The sequence below is a fragment of the Littorina saxatilis genome, linkage group LG14 (genome assembly GCF_037325665.1).
Source record: "Littorina saxatilis isolate snail1 linkage group LG14, US_GU_Lsax_2.0, whole genome shotgun sequence".
NCBI lineage: Eukaryota > Metazoa > Mollusca > Gastropoda > Littorinimorpha > Littorinidae > Littorina > Littorina saxatilis.
This window is the reverse complement of record NC_090258.1, coordinates 33,581,103-33,602,162: the sequence shown is the minus strand read 5'-3', so window position 1 is coordinate 33,602,162 and position 21,060 is coordinate 33,581,103. Positions and strand designations below refer to the sequence as shown.

The 21,060-nt window shown below is 45.9% G+C and overlaps 1 protein-coding gene across 3 annotated transcripts in view; it reads right to left on the bottom strand.

The window, feature by feature from the left end:
* The window catches only part of LOC138947614 (FYVE and coiled-coil domain-containing protein 1-like), a 52,676-nt gene that overhangs the window by 29,462 nt on the left and 2,154 nt on the right, over positions 1-21,060 (bottom strand). For all 3 annotated transcript variants that reach the window (XM_070319126.1, XM_070319129.1, XM_070319127.1), the window contains exons 2-11: positions 18,926-19,067; positions 17,929-18,048; positions 16,826-16,938; positions 15,732-15,835; positions 14,452-14,595; positions 13,244-13,307; positions 6,273-6,517; positions 3,952-4,993; positions 3,236-3,478; positions 1,319-1,633 (exon numbers count right to left, since the gene is read on the bottom strand). In XM_070319126.1, coding sequence (XP_070175227.1) covers positions 1,319-1,633; positions 3,236-3,478; positions 3,952-4,993; positions 6,273-6,517; positions 13,244-13,307; positions 14,452-14,595; positions 15,732-15,835; positions 16,826-16,938; positions 17,929-18,048; positions 18,926-19,019 — 2,484 coding nt within the window. In that variant the 5' untranslated portion in view covers positions 19,020-19,067. The remainder of the gene's footprint in view (positions 1-1,318; positions 1,634-3,235; positions 3,479-3,951; positions 4,994-6,272; positions 6,518-13,243; positions 13,308-14,451; positions 14,596-15,731; positions 15,836-16,825; positions 16,939-17,928; positions 18,049-18,925; positions 19,068-21,060) is intronic.

Genomic DNA, 21,060 nt, shown 5'->3' with positions numbered 1-21,060 from the left:
GAGGCTGGCTCTCAAGTTTAACCAATCGTCTGCAAATTACCAAGCTAGTTTCACTTCTGTCTGCTGTAGAACGATGACGCGAGGTTTGATTTCGTACTCGCTGGCTTTGTGCAAATTTGCAAAATAACAATGGCGTCTACCAGTACACGTGCTGAAACATTGCTATCGCAGTGGTTCGTGGGGAAGTGGTGTGCATGGGACCACTGCGATAGCAGTGGTTTGTAGTGAGTGAGTAAACCACGCGAATTTGAAGTGATGGCCCTGCGTTCAGCGTAATTTTGATGCCAGAAAAAGGGTTATTTATACCCCCCACCTAAATCAGCTATTTTCTAAGTAAAACACTTGAAACTTTGCACTGAAGGGCATCAACATATCAACAGTAAACCCTGAAAGTTTCAAATATGTGTGTTGAGTACTTCTTCACTAATGATTTTTTTACCAACTAATACAAATGGCCAGTATACAGTGGAAAGCATAGGAAAAATCGCACAGTAGGGAGTGAGTTAACGCCCAGCCGACCATGAAGGGCCATATCAGGGCGGTGCTGCTTTGACATTAACGTGCGCCACACACAAGACAGAAGTTGCAGCACAGGCTTCGTGTCTCACCCAGTCACATTATTCTGACACCGGACCAACCAGTCCTAGCACTAACCCCATAATGCCAGACGCCAGGCGGAGCAGCCACTAGATTGCCAATTTTAAAGTCTTAGGTATGACCCGGCCGGGGTTCGAACCCACGACCTCGCGATCACGGGGCGGACGCCTTACCACTAGGCCAACCGTGCCGGTTAGGATTTAAGCCGAGACAGAACGCACACTGCCTTCTCGATCAGCTGAGACCATGTGTATTTCTGCTGTCGTAGTTTTCTGGCTTCTTTTTGCTATTCATTTGACAATCAGACAAAATAATTCGCAACAGCAATTACCTCTCTCTTGGAATAGATCAACTACAGAAAGAAAAAGGTGGTCTCAAAATCTTAAGATGAGTTCACATTCTAAAAATTCTTTTTGCAAGAAAATAGCTAATACCAGATAAGATGTCATACGAAAAGTGCTTATAATATGAATATGTCCCAATTGAAACCCACTCGCTTCCTTATGAGACTGTTCAAAAATTATAGGTGTGCACACTGTCCTGACAAAGACTCTTTTGTCCATTCTTCCTATACCCCCAGGCACTCATTGATTACTCGGGTGAGTCAAAATTGACAGATGTTTTTCTCCCTAAATCTAGTTATAATCAACACCCTTACTGTACCTTACACTTGCCCAGCCCCAAGTACCAAATGTGATCTTAAAATAAAAAGTTTACACACCTGTGAGGTTTTCTCTTCCACATGTTGCTGAGATTCCTTCAAGGACTTTTCCAGCTCTTGCACTCTCCCTTTGAGAGTCTCCTCCCTCTCTTTGCGGATTTCTGCTTCTTTCTTGAGTTTCTCCACCCACACATTTAACTCGTGAACTTGCTTCTCCGCATATTTCTTCTGTTTCTCAAGTTCTGAGACTTTTGTCTGCATTTCCTCCACAGTCTTGGCTTTGCTTGAAGCGTCATCCTCAGATGTATGTAGCTGTGTTTGCAACTCTTCTTTTTGCGACTGCAAGTTCTTGAGTGTCACTTCCATGCTGGCAACCTGAAAAGTATTGATAGAGAGAATACAAGAATAAAGTACAGTGGTACCTGGGCTAAAAGGCAACTGTGTACCTGTATACATTGCAGATGGCCTGTCACGACAGGTAGTTTTGCTGTTCAAAGTCAATCGACAAAAGGACAACAAAATGTGTCCTTTTATGTCAATCAATCAATCAATATGAGGCTTATATCGCGCGTATTCTGCGGGTACAGTTCTAAGCGCAGGGATTTATTTTATTTTTTTTTTAAAAATTTTAAATTTTTATTTTTTATTATTATTTTTTTTATTATGCAATTTATATCGCGCACATATTCAAGGCGCAGGGATTTATTTATGCCGTGTGAGATGGAATTTTTTTTACACAATACATCATGCATTCACATCATCAGAGGGGCCTCACATAACAGGTACTACTGTATTAAACAGCTAGAAGGAAAGAAATAATGTTGCAAACTATTGAAGAGAAGAGATCTGTTCAAACATTTATTAAAAAAAAATATAAAAAAAATAAATAAAAATGCACATTCATCTCCAGATCACCAAGTCATTTAAGTTCATTTTGGTTATCAGCTTTTTGATCTTTTTATGACTAAATGTTTTCTTGGGACTCTGCCTGCAGCTATGTTTTGTTTATCCATTCCCCAATTCATGTGTTATGTTCAATATTGCTGCTACTAAATTTCAATAATGAAAGCTGTTAAACAGTCGAATGAGCTGCATATATGACTTAAAAGTCTGCAAACTTATCCTTCACATTCAATTATTCGTCCAAGCTCTGTGTACATTTTGCATGTAGCAGAACTAACAGACTGTTAAAGGCCCACTCCGCATCATGAAATCAGTTGGCCTCAGTCTCAGATCTGGTCAGGCTATTACAGGGGATAAAACCATTTCTCCACTTGGTCACATACCCCATCATGAAATCAGTTCGCCTCAGTCTCAGATCTGGTCAGGCTATTACAGGGGATAAAACCATTTCTCCACTTGGTCACATACCCCATCATGAAATCAGTTCGCCTCAGTCTCAGATCTGGTCAGGCTATTACAGGGGATAAGACCATTTCTCCACTTGGTCACATACCGCATCATGAAATCAGTTCGCCTCAGTCTCAGATCTGGTCAGGCTATTACAGGGGATAAAACCATTTCTCCACTTGGTCACATACCCCATCATGAAATCAGTTCGCCTCAGTCTCAGATCTGGTCAGGCTATTACAGGGGATAAAACCATTTCTCCACTTGGTCACATACCCCATCATGAAATCAGTTCGCCTCAGTCTCAGATCTGGTCAGGCTATTACAGGGGATAAGACCATTTCTCCACTTGGTCACATACCAAAAATCAACTGACTGCTTGCTGTGGTGAGATCAATTTTTTTGATGAAGTAATTTCCGAAAAAGGCATCAGTTCCTTTAACAAAATTAATTCTTTACTTTCTAAAACTATTTTCACTGTGCACTGAGAGCACCGCAGCCTGTTTATTTTTGGTTTGTGACCAAGTGGAGGGATGGTCTTCATATCCCATGTAATAGCCTGACCAGATCTTAGACGGTGAGGTGAACCGTTCTCATGAGGCAGAGTGAGTGACTTTTAATACAGACCTGTCCCTGTAGAGCGCTCTCTGACGATCGAGATTCTTTCAGCATTTTTTCCAATTCAGAGAGTCGTCCCTCCAGGTGACTGAGTTGCTTCCCCTTGTCGGAGTGCTCTCCTTGTGCAAGCTGCAACTGTTCCTTCAAAAAGCTCTTGTTTGTTGACACATCCGACAACTGCGTGCAAAGGGACTGAACTTTTGTCTCAACCTCCCGGGCCTTTTGTGGGAGGTCCATGGTTTTGCAGTCAGGCTGTAATTGAAATAAAAATCAATTTTCATCTATAAGGTTTCTGTGTATGTTACATTGCATGATTTGACAAAACTGAAAATAACTGCATTAGTTAGTTTTACGTATGTAAATTACTTTTCATGATCTTCCTAATTAAGCTCACAGGGTACATTGTAATACTTTTGCCTTCATAGAGACTTACAGAAATATTCCTCAAAATGGTCTCTGCAAAATGGTCTCAATATACTCACAAATCAACTTTTTCTCACACACTAGAACAGAACCAAAAACACGACACACACAAAGTAACAAGCACATTACATACATATGCCTCATCTGTTGCAGCTGTGTACACATTTACGCAATCTGGTCTTCGCCCATGTTTGTTGAAGAGTCCGTCTACTTTTTTGTGTCCCTGTCTCAAGAAGACACTTTTCCTGTGACTGTTTATACCCTAAGCTACCTGTCCCTTTGTAGCAATCTTTTAGACTTACCTTGTCAGGAAGTAATTCCAGCACAGAATCCACAGCTTGTTGCAAAACAGTTTTTTCTGATGTCAAAGTTGCTCTCTGCTTCTCTGCCCCTTCAAGTCTTGCCTGCAATGTGGAAAACCTTTCAGAAGACGACTTTCTGCAAGTTTCAACAAAAGTCTTCATTTCACTTTCTGAACACGATGACACATCAGGGCGTGACACAGGGGTGTCACCTGCTAATTCTGACACCACCTGCATCAGCTGCGACACAAAGTTCGTGAGATTTGTTGTAACATTTTCGGTTTCGGACAAAGTTCTAACTCTGGTTTTCAGCTCTGCCTTAGTCCTTTCACTTTCTTCTAGCGCCCGCTTCAGGTCTGACTGCAATTTTTCAACCAGTTCTTTCGAGGACGACCGTTCTTTGTCAAGGTCTGCTGTCACGTCTTTCAAGTCTGATGCCAAAGATTCAGCTGTTTGAGTTTGGGAACTAAGCTTTGTTTGTAAGTCTTCCCCTTTTGCTTTTTCCTCCTGAACCGTCTTCTCCAAGACCTCACACTTGTGCTTGAGATCAACCAGAGATCCTTGAAGTTTGACGTTCTCTGCTTCAACGTCTTTCAGCTTTGACAAAAGATCCTGAAGTTTCTGTGCAGATTGAAACTGGGAGCTGGCATCGTGCTCACGCGAGGAAAGATTCTTGGACAGCTCCTCCGTGAGTTCTTTGTTTCGCTGTTCAAAGTTTTCCAACTGTTGCTCCAGACGCGAAATCTGCTGATCCTTTTTCTCATCCCACGCTCGCATCTGTTGGATGTTTTCTTCAAGGGAGGCAACTTTGGCGGAGAATTTATCCCTGGTTTCCGTCACCTCGTTCAGTTTCTGCTGCAAGGCTTCTGTGTTGGAGGAAGAGCGTGACCTTTCTTCCGTCAGTTGGTGAGCAAGGTCAGCCTCTTGTTGAGCGAGTCGTTCCTTTTCCATCGAAAGGCGTTGCTGCTGGTCATCAAGCTCTGCTGTGCGACGAACGATCTCTTCTTCCTTCTCCGTATTTTCTGCCTGAAGTTGGGTGTGGCTGAAACGGAAAGCAAGCATGTAAAATAAAGCGATGAAACGACAATTACTTCTGGGGATCGTGTAGTGTTCTTTCTTTCTTTATTTGGTGTTTAACGTCGTTTTCAACCGTTCAAGGTTATACCGCGACGGGATCGTGTTGTGAACAATCTTTTGTTGTAACAGATCAGCATCTCAGGTCAATATGTTTTTCCACCCTGATACAATTAAAGAACATCCAGAGTCATAACAGAATGCTTTTCGATTTGAGACCCCCCTCCCCACCCCCCTTGCTTTCTCATACCTCCTAATCCCTGTAATTTACCTCCATTTTAACATTCCCTCCCATTTACGAACTGATTGTCTACCTATTTTCTTGGTCTTTGAAGGTGGGTTCCTCTGCATACTTCTATGACAAACAAGAAGGGCAAAGCCCATACGACTCACATGCTTGACCTCGACCTTTAGGGTAACTAAACCTAGCAATGACATCATACACTAAGAACTGCTTTACACATTTTTCCTACCAAAATACATGTGACCTTGACCCACGGTCAAGGTCATCCAAGGTCATGCAACACAAAGCTGTTAATTCAAGACATAGGAAGTACAATGGTGCTTATTGGCTCTTTCTACCATGAGATATGGTCACTTTTAGTGGTTCACTACCTTATTTTGGTCACATTTCATAAGGGTCAAAGTGACCTTGACCTTGATCATATGTGACCAAATGTGTCTCATGATGAAAGCATAACATGTGCCCCACATAATTTTTAAGTTTGAAACAGTTATCTTCCATAGTTCAGGGTCAAGGTCACTTCAAAATATGTATACAATCCAACTTTGAAGAGCTCCTGTGACCTTGACCTTGAAGCAAGATAAACCAAACTGGTATTAAAAGATGGGGCTTACTTTGCCCTATATATCATATGTAGGTGAGGTATTCAATCTCAAAAACTTCAGAGAAAATGGGAAAAATGTGAAAAATAGCTGTTTTTTAGACAACATGTATGGCCCCTGCGACCTTGACCTTGAAGCAAGGTCAAGATGCTATGTATGTTTTTTGGGGCCTTGTCATCATACACCATCTTGCCAAATTTGGTACTGATAGACTGAATAGTGTCCAAGAAATATCCAACGTTAAAGTTTTCCGGACGGACGTCCGGACGGACGGACGGACGGACGGACGGACGGACGGACGGACGACTCGGGTGAGTACATAGACTCACTTTTGCTTCGCATGTGAGTCAAAAATCCACATTAGCACCTTACATGATGTTGGATTAGTCTTAATCGTTAACCTCTTCTCCAGTGCAGAATGCTGCTTCCGCAAATCCTCAAACTTTGAAGCCGACGACCGGAGCTGCTCCTGCATAGCGTTTAACTCCCCTTGCGTCATCCACACAGACTTCTCTGCCCTTTGGCGGTCCTGTTCCAGACTGGTGACGCTCTCTGCCAGTGCTGAGCGTGCTGTTTCTGCCGACGCCAGCTCTTGTTGCAGACGGTTGATCTCACTGGGGTCCGTTGATACGATGCTCAGTGTATCCTGTTGTAACACGTACAGATTTATTTTTTATTTTGGTTGGAAGGGCGCTTTTTAACTGTACACTAGCTTTCAATATATATCACTCGGTTTATACTAAGCAGAGATTTAAAGCCATGCCAATTCCTAAACTGTCAATCGTATCTGCATACACATAGAATTCTGTACATTCACACACATATTGATTGATTGACTGATTGATAGACTAACTGAGTAAATGGACTTACTAAACTTTAAATCGAAAATTTCTTATCAAATTTTTATTTAATTAATATACTTACCAACTCACATAAATAGCATTAACTTCAGTTTGATGCGTTAGACATTGAAGCACTGACCCTGGTAACAGGAGGAGATAACTCCCAAAACAAAACAAACCCTTGACAACGGGTCCCGGGAGTTACCTCCCCCCACCGGCTGCCCGCGCATGCGCTGGACATACTGCCGGTATAGTCATTCCCACTGAAACACCACCTTAAACCACACAAAGCGGGGTAGGTAGGGAGGGCATTAACTATGTGAGTTGGTAAGTATATTAATTAAATGAAAATTTGATAAGAAATTTTCGATTAAATAACATATTCTTACTACAACTCACATAAATAGCAGATTGCTACACAAGGCGGCGGGAAACTCACCTAAACCTTCGGTAGAACCTGGCCAGCTGCCACCATGGCAGGCAAACAGCTCGAGCCATCTTGCCTAGTGCTGGCAATATCACGTAGATAGAAGTTTATGAAAACGCCTTCAGACTTCCAGTATGCTGCTCTGAGCACTTCAGTCATCCTGCCTGAGCGCAAGACCGCTAGAGAGGCGGCCCAGGCTCTCGCCTCATGCGTACGAGGCGACCGTAATGGGAGAACGGAGCGTCCCCCCCCATGTGTCTGCCACCACTCATATGCTTGCCTTATAAGCCCGGCAGACCATCTCGCCAAAGTCGTCTTAACGATATCCTTATCCCTGGCTACGTTTAACGAGATGAAAAGCAGTTTCTGAGATGAAGCTCTTAACGGAGCCGTGCGAGACAGGTAAGCCCGCAGAGCCCGGACCGGGCAGTTCAAGAGGTCAGGGTCACCGCGCGGCAAAATAGAACGCAGCGACTGTATGTTCACTACGGGAGACGGCTGGTTAGGTTTTTGATTCTTTGCTAAAAACACAGGCGAAAAACGCAAGATAACAGAGCCATCCTTTTCGAAAGAAATATCCTGGTTAAGTCCGGAAAGAGCGTGAACCTCGCTTCCCCGACGCGCTGACGCAAGCAAAATAAGGAGGAGAGTCTTCTTAGTAAGGTTAGACAGACTAGCCTCTTTCAAAGGTTTGAAAACCGAGGAGCGCAAAAATTCCAGTACAAGTAAGAGATCCCAGGCTGGGACAGACGTTCTGCGTGAAGCAGAGCTAAGAGCGGCACCTTTAATGACGCTTGCGATCACCCCGTCCAGGGTAATAGAGCGTCCCAACTGCTTGAGGGTAGTGGAAATGGCAGAACGGCGTACCCGGAGGGTAGACGCCGTCCAACCTTGGGAGGAGAGCCAAGCCAAATGATTTGCAACCTGCATAGAACGTGGAGACAACGGGTTAACGCCGTTAAGACGACACCACTGGGCCCAAGCAGCCCAATGGGACGAATAAACAGCAGAAGTAGATTTTCTATGCGCCTTCTGCACCAATGTCAGAGTGAGGTCTGACGCCCCAGCGCGCTTCAACGCTCTCCTGACAGAACCCAAGCGTGTAGAGCCAGGAGATGAGGGTCCCTGTGAGGGATCCCCGACCTCGGTTGCAGAAGCTCCCCCTCTCGAAGATCGAGAGGAATGGGTGGACCGTCGGCTAGACGAAGAAGGTCCGGAAACCACGCCTGGCTCGGCCACAACGGCGCTATGAGAACTAGCCTTGGCTTCTCCAAGTCCGCCTTTCTCAGCACCTTGCCCAGCGGAGGAATGGGAGGGAAGGCATAAGCTATCAGATCCTTCCAGTCTATTTCCATGGCGTTGACCTCCCAAGCCTCCGGGTCCGGCACTGGGGACACGAAGACTGGGAGACGCCGAGAGAACCGGGTGGCAAACAGATCCACGAGGGGTTTGTCCACCTGCGTCCACAGACGCCGCAGTGCTTGGTGTGCGATAGTCCACTCCGAGTGCAGAATCTGCGAAGTGCGACTGAGTGAATCTGCCAAGATGTTCAGGCACCCCGGAAGGTACTTCGCTGAAATCACAATCCCCTGAAGGAACGCCCAAGCGAGAATCTCGCAAGCCCTGTTGGACAGAACCAGCGAGCGCGTACCCCCCTGCTTGTTCAGGTACGCGGCCACAGTGGTGTTGTCCGTGCGGATCAACACATGCTTGCCTCGCAATGAGGCGACAAACTCCCGAAGCCCGAGGCGCACTGCTTCCAACTCCAGAATGTTGATATGCAACGACTTCTGATCCTGGTCCCAAAGACCGGAAGCTGTGTTCCCCTCCAGATGAGCTCCCCAACCCTGAAGGGACGCATCTGTAAAAAGATGCAACTCCGGAGGGGGCAAGGAAATCGGAACGCCCTGAGTCAGCCAGGCCGAATCCAACCACTGACTTGTTGACTCCAGGAACCATCCCTGAAGGGGAAGAGACAGATTCCAACCTTGCGAGGCTGGATCCCAGGCAGAGTTCAGAAACGCCTGAAACGGGCGTTTGTGAACTCTGCCCAGAGGAATCAGGGTAGACATCGACTCCATCTGGCCCTGGAGTGACGCCAACACCCTGACAGGCGCGTGGCGGAGGCTTGACAGAGACCTGACCAGATCCTGCAGCTTGTCTATCCTCCGCTGGGCGGGACGCACAGTCCAAGCTCGGGTGTCGAACACCATGCCCAGATACGTGAACTCCTGAGAGGGAACCAAGTCGGACTTCCCTTGGTTCACGAAGAAACCTAAGTCTCTCGCAGTCTGCAAGACTATCTGGGTGTGCTGCCCGCACAGGGACTCTTGTTGACTCAGAATCAACCAGTCGTCCAGATAAACTCTGAGACGGATCCCTTTCTGGCGCACTAATGCGCAAAGCTGGCGCACTATCATGGTGAAAATCCAGGGTGCTAAAGAAAGCCCGAACGGCAGCGCCCTGAACTGGAACACCCTGTCGCCCCACAGGAACCGCAGCCACTTTCGATCTGACCTGTGCATCAGAATATGGAAGTACGCGTCTGTCAGGTCGATGGAAGTGACCCAGTCCGACGGACGTAGGGCCTCCCTGACAGACGCTGGAGTCTCCATCTTGAACGGAACTTTCCGGAGAAAGCCGTTCAAGGGAGACAGATCCAACACCGGTCGCCAACCCCCTGACGCTTTCGGGACGACAAACAGTCTCCCGTAAAAGCCAGGGGATCGACGATCGATGACCTCTTCTACCGCTTGCTTCTGCAAGAGCAGTAGAACCTCCGCCTGAATAACAGCACAAGCCTCTGGATCGGAGGGGAACTTGAACCTGGGTGTTGTCCTGGTTAGAGGGGCCTTGTCCTCCAACCAGAGCAACCGGAACCCCGATCGAACCACTCCCGTAACCCAAGGGTTGCTCGTAAGAGCCAACCAAGCTGGAACGGCCCTTGAGAGGCCGCCCGCTACCAAAGGGGTAGGGGCTAGGGGAGTGGCTGGATCGGGGAGCCTTCATTGGGGGTTAGGTTTGCCACCTGACCCCTTCTTCCCGAAGGAAGGCCTCTTATTGTAGGGGCGCGAACGGTTGCCACCCCTATGCGACCTCGTCTTCTGTCCAGAGCCGCGAAAAGATGAAGGCGGCGCCGAGCCACCTTTTTTCTGACCCTGCTTAAGGGCAAGCTCAGACAGCTTAACGAAATGCAAGTCCTTCACCTCTTGAGACTCTCGCCTGAGAGCCTCAAGAGATTCAGGACCCAGTAAGCTCTGTCCCGCGAACGGAGAAAGTTTCAAAGCATCAATAGTGGCTTTATCCGACAGTCTCGAGTCTTTCAAAAGAGCTTCACGACGCCACAACACGGCCTGCGTGTATAACTTGGCCGAGGTCGCGGTCTGCTCAGCCGCGATCTTAGCAAGAGCTGCTAACAAAGTCACAACATCTTCTTCCACCGCGTCGTCCCGGAACTTAAAGGGCTCCAGAGAAACAGAGATGGATCTGGACAGCGCTCTAATAAGTGTGTCAGACACGGAAGCCAATTCCAGAGAAACTCTCCCAGCTTCCTCAACCGCGATCACGCCGGCTTCGGTACAGACCGAAAGTTTTTCCTTCTTGTACCCCTCCTTCCGCAAGTTCGCCAACTCCGGAGTGACCTGAAGCGGGGAACTCGGGAGCGCGAACGAATCAATAAAGTGAACAGGTTTCCCGAACAGCTTAGGCCTACGGGCCAAGTTAGACTGAAAGCGGGAGCAATCACTCGGAGAAGCCAGCCATTGCTGAGCAGATTCAGGCGCATCGCCATGAGCAGATAAAAGAGGCACGATGTCATCAGCACCGACGCTCAGTACCTTAGCCATATGGTAGGCTACAGCAGGAGACTCCCGAAAACGAAAGCTGACACCAGTCTCGCTATCACCCCGGAAGTCGCCAAACGCGGAAGGTGGTGCCGCTAGCCGAGAAGACGACGTAGACACCCCTTCCGCAAAATATCTAGAGGTAACCTCCGCCGCGGCACTCAGCGCGCGTGAGAAACTCCTCTGAACCCGAAAGTTGTGTTCCGCCTCCGAAGAGTCTTCACAATCTTCGCCAACATCCACATCATCAATCAAGATGTCCGATGAAGGCCGATCATGACCGGAACCATCATTGTCCCTAAACGGAACTGATGCACCCGCCGCACCGGAACCCTGTGTAGCCACACCAAGGGGAACCGATACAGTCGAGCTGCTACCAAAGGTAGCTGGCAATCCGGAAGGGAAAGCGACCGGAAGCACGCCCGTGCTATGCCCGGAAGCCAACCCATCCTGTCTCCCGCCGTCCACAGCCGCCTGAGCGGAAGTGAAAGCCGGAAACGGATTGCCGTTACCACCAACGACCGGAACCCCCGTGGGCTGCGAACCGGAAGTCGATGGTAACGAAATGGAAGTGCCACGATCTCTCGAAAGAGATCCTGTGGCCGGAAATCCCCTTGCCGAAGCAGTTGAACCCAAGTACAAGGGACCGGACGGACCGGACCCACCGTCGAGGGTGGAATAACCGTCGAGATGAACCGCACGCTCGTGTGCTGAACACCCCCAACTTCCAGAAACACGTACCTGATCGGCCGAAGCCGAAAGCTGCAGATCAGCAACGTCCGCCGACGTCACCGTAGCAGAAGGAACAATCCTCGACAAAGAGGCAGCGTTGCCAACCCCTGGAGGCAAAGCCGGAATGGTGGAGTAAGACACACCCCTGTCAGTTGCCAGCATCTCCCTCATTTGATCCTTAAAAGTAGAAAAAAGAGCAAACAATTCATCACGCGAGACCGCCTGGGTCTCTTTCTCCTGCGGCGACAAAACAGGCATGCTAGCAGGAGGATCGATCGAAACACGCAACGACTCCTTGCTAACCGGATCGAAAACACTGACCAGAGGTCGTTTCACCGGCGAAACCTTATCTTTGGAACGCGACTTCTTGGATTTACTTTTAGACGAAGACGCAGACCCAGAACTGCCCAGCGGCGAACCCACCGGCACCTGCCTGGCAGAGCTCTTACCCTTGTCCGCCATCAAAACGACAAGTCACAACGAAAAAATTTCGTAAAATAATCACAAAATTCTAAATGCAAAAGGCGGCATGCACCCGTAACACCGGGCACTGCCTACGCTAGGTTGAAGCAACAAAAAACTCCAGAAATCGGAGTCAAAAGTTCCACAACCGGCAGACAAAACAAAATGCAAATGGCGGCATGCGCTTGTAAAACAGCGCTCTGCCTACACAGGTTGAGACAACAAAAAACCTCAGAAATCGGAGCAAAACGTTTCACAACCAAATTAATAATCAAGCAAAAGAAGGCAGGCACCTAAACGACGGTGCTCCTACCTGAAAGCGCCAAGTTGACGAACAGATAAACTTCGTAAGACGAAGTGCAAATTTTCAACAACAATTACAAAATGCAAATGGCGGCCGGCACCAACTAACAGTGCCCCGACCGTTAAAGCCAAGTTGAGACGAACAAGAAACTCCGACAAGTTAGAGTCAAGTTCCCCAACAAAATACACTTTGCAAATGGCGGCAAGGCAAAACAAGATAAACAAGAAAGATCTCACCGTAGTAGAGGCAAGAAGCGTTCAGACTTCAAAGGGTCAACGGCCTACCGTGGCAGGCCAGCGGCTGAAGAAGACAGCCAGAGTGCAAACACGTCTATTCGCTAGCGTGTTGAAGAAGGGAATGACTATACCGGCAGTATGTCCAGTGCATGCGCGGGCAGCCGGTGGGGGGAGGTAACTCCCGGGACCCGTTGTCAAGGGTTTGTTTTGTTTTGGGAGTTATCTCCCCCTGTTACCAGGGTCAGTGCTTCAATGTCTAACGCATCAAACTGAAGTTAATGCTATTTATGTGAGTTGTAGTAAGAATATGTTATTTAATTGCAAGGAAACAGGTCGAAATTTCTGCATGTTTCCCAAATACCCCCCCCTCACACAAAACAAATACAAATATCCCCTTTTAAAACAATAAATAACTGCATCACATTATGAAAAAATAGACTGCAACAACAACAACAACAACAAAATGATATGAAGAGAGGTGGTTGTGTTAGCATTTTGCACACAAACACAGAGAAACAGTCACTTACCATACTTGTGATACTGGAACGACGACTGAGCGGAACATTCCAGTTTCCTCCACCTGGGTTATTCCTGAACAAAATTTAAATATTATGCTTCAGTTCCAGATTAGATGCAAACGAAAAGAAAAGAAGTTAGGGATTTACTCCAAAAACAAAAAAACAACAGCTAGTAACAATGATTGCTGGTTTTTTTTAAGACAAAGATAGACGGAAACACTTGGCAGAAAGACATGAATTCATCCAGAAATGCCTTCCCCTCCTCCTCTTCAGAGAGAGAGAGAGAGAGAGAGAGAGAGAGAGAGAGAGAGAGAGAGAGAGAGAGAGAGAGAGAGAGAGAGAGAGAGAGAGAGAGAGAGAGAGAGAGAGAGAGAGAGAGAGAGAGAGAGAGAGAGAGAGAGAGAGAGAGAGAGAGAGAGAGAGAGAGAGAGAGAGAGAGAGAGAGAGAGAGAGAGAGAGAGAGAGAGAGAGAGAGAGAGAGAGAGAGAGAGAGAGAGAGAGAGAGAGAGAGAGAGAGAGAGAGAGAGAGAGAGAGAGAGAGAGAGAGAGAGAGAGAGAGAGAGAGAGAGAGAGAGAGAGAGAGAGAGAGAGAGAGAGAGAGAGAGAGAGAGAGAGAGAGAGAGAGAGAGAGAGAGAGAGAGAGAGAGAGAGAGAGAGAGAGAGAGAGAGAGAGAGAGAGAGAGAGAGAGAGAGAGAGAGAGAGAGAGAGAGAGAGAGAGAGAGAGAGAGAGAGAGAGAGAGAGAGAGAGAGAGAGAGAGAGAGAGAGAGAGAGAGAGAGAGAGAGAGAGAGAGAGAGAGAGAGAGAGAGAGAGAGAGAGAGAGAGAGAGAGAGAGAGAGAGAGAGAGAGAGAGAGAGAGAGAGAGAGAGAGAGAGAGAGAGAGAGAGAGAGAGAGAGAGAGAGAGAGAGAGAGAGAGAGAGAGAGAGAGAGAGAGAGAGAGAGAGAGAGAGAGAGAGAGAGAGAGAGAGAGAGAGAGAGAGAGAGAGAGAGAGAGAGAGAGAGAGAGAGAGAGAGAGAGAGAGAGAGAGAGAGAGAGAGAGAGAGAGAGAGAGAGAGAGAGAGAGAGAGAGAGAGAGAGAGAGAGAGAGAATAAAGACCTACAGAGAGAGAATAAAGACTAACAGACAAAAACAGGAGAATACATAACCTTAAACATGCAATCTCACACACACATATTCACTAAATTCTTTCTCTCCCTTTTGCATATTTCCCTTACCTTGCGAAAGAAGGCCAAGCATTGTCAAGGTCATAACCTCTGGGCGAAAGGTCAAAGTGGATGTCGTTGAGGTCGTAGAGGTGACCTATGATGGCCGAGGAAACCTTGGACTGCATCCAGACGCTGGCGGTGTTATACCAATCTCTGAAAATAATTACTCTGTGATGATGACTGCACAATGCAACATTCACCGCTAGCTTACTTCCTTGCTTCATCTGCTTTTTACACTCCTAATATCAATCTTATCCAGTGTTGTTCCCAAACTCTGAGGACAATAGATCAGTTGGATCTGGATTAAAAATAAGTCCAATGTCCTGGCTAGGACCTTCTGCGTGTAAAAACTATCAGAAGATCGACCTGCCAGGGGTCAAAACAAATGCCTCAGATAAACAAAGACCAAGGTCTGTGAACAACAGTTTATCTCATTGATCATTTTCTGTTCCATTACTAATTCATTCAGTCTTTGAGTTGTCCATCTAGTTCTCTTCATCTCATATCTCTTTCTTTAAATCTACATCACAATAATGTCCCAAAACTGCAGTGAACACTTCTTCTTCACTAAGCGCATAATAAAAGTATTTTCATTTTAAATACTTGCTGTGTATCATTATGCTACACTATTACTAGACATGCAAAAACTCACGTGTGTTCATGTCTCTGAAACAGCACAGTACAAAATTCTATCACTTATCCCACCATGATAAAGCAAAAGCAGTCATTGATCAGGTTCTCATGTTGAGCTTGTTGCAAATAGACAGACTCCGAAAATAACTCTGTTGGGTTTGCATGGGTTGTGAAAGAGTGACTACCTTTGCTTTTTATTGAGGCAAACTTTCCACGCGTGCTCCTTGTCCACTGGTTTTGAAACACACCCCTCTTGCTAGAGACTGGCCTTTTATGTAACGCCTCAAGTTTGCCTCAATAAAAGCAAGAGTATTTACTCTTTCACAACCCGTGCAAACCCAACAGAGTCATTTCCAGAGTTTGTCTATTCAAACAAGCGTAACATGAGAACCTGATCAATGCGGGCTTTTGCTATATCAGTGATAGACATTTTTTTCCAGTGCTGTATCAGAGACACACCCCTCTGACTGAGCCTTTGTATGTCTAGTATAGCATCATGATGCACAGCACACATTTAAAAGGAAAAATATAACGAACCTGACAGAGTTATTTCCAAACATCATCTATTGCAAGACTTCCTTGAGACTCTCTAACTCACCCTGTCTTTGGGTGGATGATACACTGTTGCAAGACTTCCTTGAGACTCTCTAACTCACCCTGTCTTTGGGTGGATGATACACTGTTGCAAACTGTCTGCTAGCCGCTGGTGAACCAGGGCAAACCTGATGAAGGCTCGACCCTTCCCCAGCGATGACTTGTGCTGTTGTCAACAAACAAGTCAAAATCTAAGGTAATTGTTAGTTTAGAGACAAGATGATAACTATTAAAGAGAGGCTGGAAATATGTTGTGAGTGTCTGTGTGAAGAAGGAGGGAGGGTAGGGCCGAGTGGGAGAGGTCTGTTGGTGACACTGTGTGTGTGTGTGTGTGTGTGTTAAATTAGTCTGTCAGAGCAAGGGTGTATGTGTCTGTGCATGTGCATGAGACAATTCTTCGCCAAGACCTCATGTCAATGAAATGCCGACCTTTTAATGTTCTTTGAGCCCTTCACAAAAAAATGGTCTTCTTCACCGTTCATGGGCTGAAACTCCCAGGGTTTTTATGTATATGACCATTTTTACCCCCACCATTCAGGCAGCCATACGCCGCTTTCGGGGGATGCATGCTTGGTATGTTTGTGTTTCTATAACCCACGAACTATGACATGGATTACAGGATCTTTTTAGTGCGCACTTTGTCTTACGCTTACGTGTACACATAAAGGGGGATAAGGCACTAGCAGGTCTTCTGCACATGCGTTGACCTGGAAGTTCGAAAAAAATCTCCACCCTCAACTGACCAAACGCAGCAGGGATTCAAACCCACGACCTTCTGCTTGGGAGGCCAGCATCTTATCCACAGGGCCATTGTGCCTGTTGTTTTTTAATTTTGTCATATCGGTTCAAATAACTGTAAATTTGCGTTGGTACAGATCTAGGAGAACATTGTCAGAAAATAGTACCGGCGGTACACATGATAATAGATAATTATATGTAGTGTGTCCCGGTACCTGCTCGTTTCAGGTTTAGTGCGTTGCGGGACCCCTGTCGGTGAATATCTTGCATGTTTATTTTGGTTTCTAGTCCACACAGAGCACAGGGACTTACAGTGTAGGGAGCCCTGTACATGTGGAAAATATAGTTGATGAAGCTGTACATCAAACAGATGAAAACCAAAATGCCACAACCTACTTTTCTTTGTCTTAAAACTGACCTCTCCCAGTGTCTTGACATACTTGATCCCATCGTTGGCCCCTTTGTTCGACGCCAGACAGTCGCAGAAGTAATCCCAGTAGTCCTTGCGTTTACCCAGCATTGAGTATCGTTCTGAAAAAAAAACACAAAAGGGTGAGCTGTGAAACTACTGAAACATTTTAAACAACACAACTGATGCTGAAACATTTGAAACAACAACTGATGCTGAAACATTTGAAACAACTGATGCTGAAACATTTGAAACAACAACTGATGCTGAAACATTTGAAACAACAACAACTGATGCTACTGAATTCCTCCCTGTCTTGGGCGCAACTCTTCCACGGCACTTAAAGGCACAGTGCAGCTCACAGCCTTCGTTTTGCGTTTTTGTTGCAACTGAGTGCATTTACAGTTCAAAAATCCTCCTATGGTAGTAAAACAAACCCAAAACTACCCAACAACGACATATGTGAAGCTCGACAGTTTCTTGTTCACGCGAGTGCATAAATTAACCTAGTTATTACGTGGTGTTTGGTCGGAGTTCGATTCAACTGAGTGATTCCGGCCTCCATTTTGATTTACACAAACTCATGATGACGTCTGACATAGTTTGCTAGTGACGTGTCTTTTTGTGCATGATGTGGTGATCTACCTGATCTAGATTTAGATCCAAAAATAGGCCAAGACCAGCCGGGTCCGAGTACGAAATTAATTCGTAAAAAAATCGCAGTCCTTGACTCTTTGGGTGCAAGTCAATGAAACTTGGTAGTTCTTCTAACGGATAGCTGCCTGAGGTATGACTAAAAGCCCCAGGGGCTCCGTGCCCCTGGATTTGACAAGTTCAGTACCTTTAAAAATCTTGACAGAGTCATTTCCTGAAAACATCTATTGGACTGCTCTTTATTTCCAGTTTCAGGACATTGCTGGCAAGTGCCAGAAACTGCAGAAATGTATTGCTCCTGGCAGTGGCATAGAGCTCTGCATGTATGCCCCTTTGTGATTACCCCATGTCTTTTCAGAAATGTATGCATCCCTTGTTTATGCAACCGTTAAAATCCTAACAAAAATATTCAGTGAATCATTGTCCGCAGAACAAGAGCTTTAAACTTAAAGTTTGACCTTTCATTTCATATTGCAGCAGATGCTCTATCTTTGCACACATGCGCTGTAGAACCTGGTTGTCATCAGTGATGGGCGCTTTGTTTGCAGAAAACTCTTCCTTCAGCTGTTGAATGCAGTCTGCAAGTTAAACAAAAATCATGTGTAAATATATAACGTTTCAACATTTTATGTGTGGAATTCTAAAGACAGGTTAATGGCATGATACTGCAACCCTCTTTCACTTTCACTTTCACTTACACTTACACACACACTTACACTTTCACTTACAGACACTGCTTTCCCAGGGTTCCTAACACTAACTGCACAAGGGCTGTGCATGACAGAAGATAAACCCTGCACAAAATGGTACAACAGATCTTACGAAGTAGCACACAGTTCTTTGATGGTAGACCTTCATACTTAGTTATAGCTTAGAAAGTTTCATTTGTCCATACTCTGAAAATTCCTCCACAGAGCTGAGACAATCTTAGCTGCTTTCTTTTGTCTGCAACAGTAATCTACTTTAAGATCTGAGACACAAAGGGATGTAAGTGCTGTGACAAGAGTAAGTGAGAGTCATGCGGAACCTACTAGCACCAGAGACAATTACAAGAAATGAAGAATTGAAATCAACAAGCGACTTACATCCTTATGACTTCATTTTATTTCACTCTATTATCCCAATGCTGGGAAAGTCGGGTCGCTTCCTCCCAGCGGAAAGCTAGCAGCAACAAATTGAGTCGCGCTACCCAGGTCTGTGTGTGTTTAAGTTGTAATCAGCCACTTGTACTTATGGCAGAATGGCTGAGGTCTTTTAGTTTTACATACCACTGTTGTGACACAGGGTCGGGACATGGATACTGTCTCTGAGTCTGCACATAAAGTTGACTCGTGTTCTTCCCTGCCTGGAATCAAACCCATGACCTTAGGATCACAAATCCAGTGCTCTACCAACTGAGCTACCCGACCCCCGACTTAAAAGAATGTATTAATTGCTACACCAGGTGCACCATACCAACAATATCCTGGACGATTCGTTGTGTCTGAGGAAGGGAGACAACTTTGGGCTGGGAGCCCCCACTGCCTACAGGGTTGACAGGAAAAGACATGATGGCTGTTGTCACCAAGGTAACCAGTAATCGTCATCACTTCAAACCCTGGAAAAAATATGTGCAAATATGTAGACATGTGCAAATATGTAACATAGTACCGACACCCAAAGTCTAAACTAAAAGAGAAATGTAGACAACAACAGAGGTGTAATTGTGTGTTGTGCAGGCACATGCGAAAGATTTAGAAACCAGGCCAGTTAATAAAAAAACAATTACAACAATATTGCTGACCAGATCGAATCACGATTAAATTTATTTCGCTGAATCATCAGGTTGTATGCTATATAGACTTAATACAATAAAGTAGCCAGTAGTGCAATGCTGCAGTAATGCAAACAGCCTGATTATGTACAGTATTACAGTTTACACTAGCTTACACATGAGGTAGAAATAACGGAGTGGCTAACGGCACGATATCGTTTGGCTAGCAAATATATGCTAGCGGCACGATATCGGATATAAAGCAAATTCGAGGGCTTGGATGCTAGCGAAACGATATCGTACACGAAGCAACTGACGGTGAGAGCTTGGATGCTAGCGAAACGATATCGGATGTGAAGCAAATTCGTGGCCCAGATGCTAACGAAACGATCCTTTCTTGTTCTCATTGTTGTTGTTAGGCATTTTTTGTTGTTGTTGAGTTGAGCATTTATTTCCGTCACTTCCGGTTTATGAGAAAAATGTTCCGATCCCAGCGCGGCTCTCTCTCTCTCTCTCTCTCTCCCACCTCCTTCCACCCCTCCCTCTCCTCACATTGAGTTTCTCTGCCTCCTTGACATGTGTGTGTGTGTGTGTGTGTGTGTGTCATGGATGTGGGTGTATGTACGTCCGTCTCTCTCTCTCTCTCTCTCTCTCTCTCTCTCTCTCTCTCTCTCTCTCTCTCTCTCTCTCTCTCTCTCTCTCTCTCTTTCTCTTTCGTTGTTAATATTGGTGTGTGCCGTGTGTTTTAGTGAGTGTGTGTGTATGTGCGATGGTGTGTGTGAGTGTTTGTGAGTGTTTGTGCGTGTGTGTGTGTGTGTGTGTGTGCGTGCGTCAATGACCTCCTGCAGGAACTTTCCTCCGAATTTCCAACATTTCTTCCATATTTCATGTCTCAATGGGATAGTCTGAAGGAAAAGTCGGTGCAATGTTTCAGAAAGACCAGATTAAACTTTGGTGATGCCACCAACAACCGAGTGGAAAGTTTCAACCAGAAAATTAAGGCTGTTGTAAAAAAAACCAGCCCACTCGACACCATGCTTTCGGAACTCCTTGGTTTGCTCGAGGTCAGGAAAGCAGAATTCTCATTTCGCGCCTTTGACATGAAGACAAAATGCACATCATCGAGTCAAGAGAAGAAGGTGTTCAGTTTGCTCATAGTGTGTGCACGGCGTTTGCTGCCAAGCACATATCCGAGCAAATACAACTATCTACAAAGTGCGTAGTTGAAGAGAGTGAAGAAAGTTACGGTGACAAGCGAAGGAGGTCAGTCTCATGAATGTGAGGTGGGGTCCTGTACATGCAGCTCTGTTCACGGTCAATTTCAACTTACCATGTCGGCACATGATTGCCATACGTCGGCACTTGAACCTTAGAATCTTGGAAACGGACATGATCCCTGCTCGTTGGACGAAACAGTACTTCAACGACATTCAAAACTGCATCAACTTGCCAGATCATTCTGTGGTTGGTACGCAACCGTGTCAACAATCAAAAGTCAAACCGGGTTGGGTCAAATTCAATGAAGCCCAGACTGTATGCAAAGACATCTGTTCGTTTTTAGTTAACTCTGGTGCAGATGATTTCCGAAAGAAATTACAACTTCTGTGCCAAGTACGTGACCTTGTAAAAACAGGAAAGGATTTTGTTGTTGTTGAAGTCTTTGCAGAGAATCTGGGAGAAAGTGTTGATGAAGTTAGACAACAAGGCGCACAAAATCACGGAGAAACTGATAAAGTTGAAGCGTTTGCGGAACAAGATACAGAATGCGGCGCGCTAAATCATGGAGAAAGTGACGAAGGTCGTTTCGATCAAGTTACAAACGACCGCAATCAGGGTT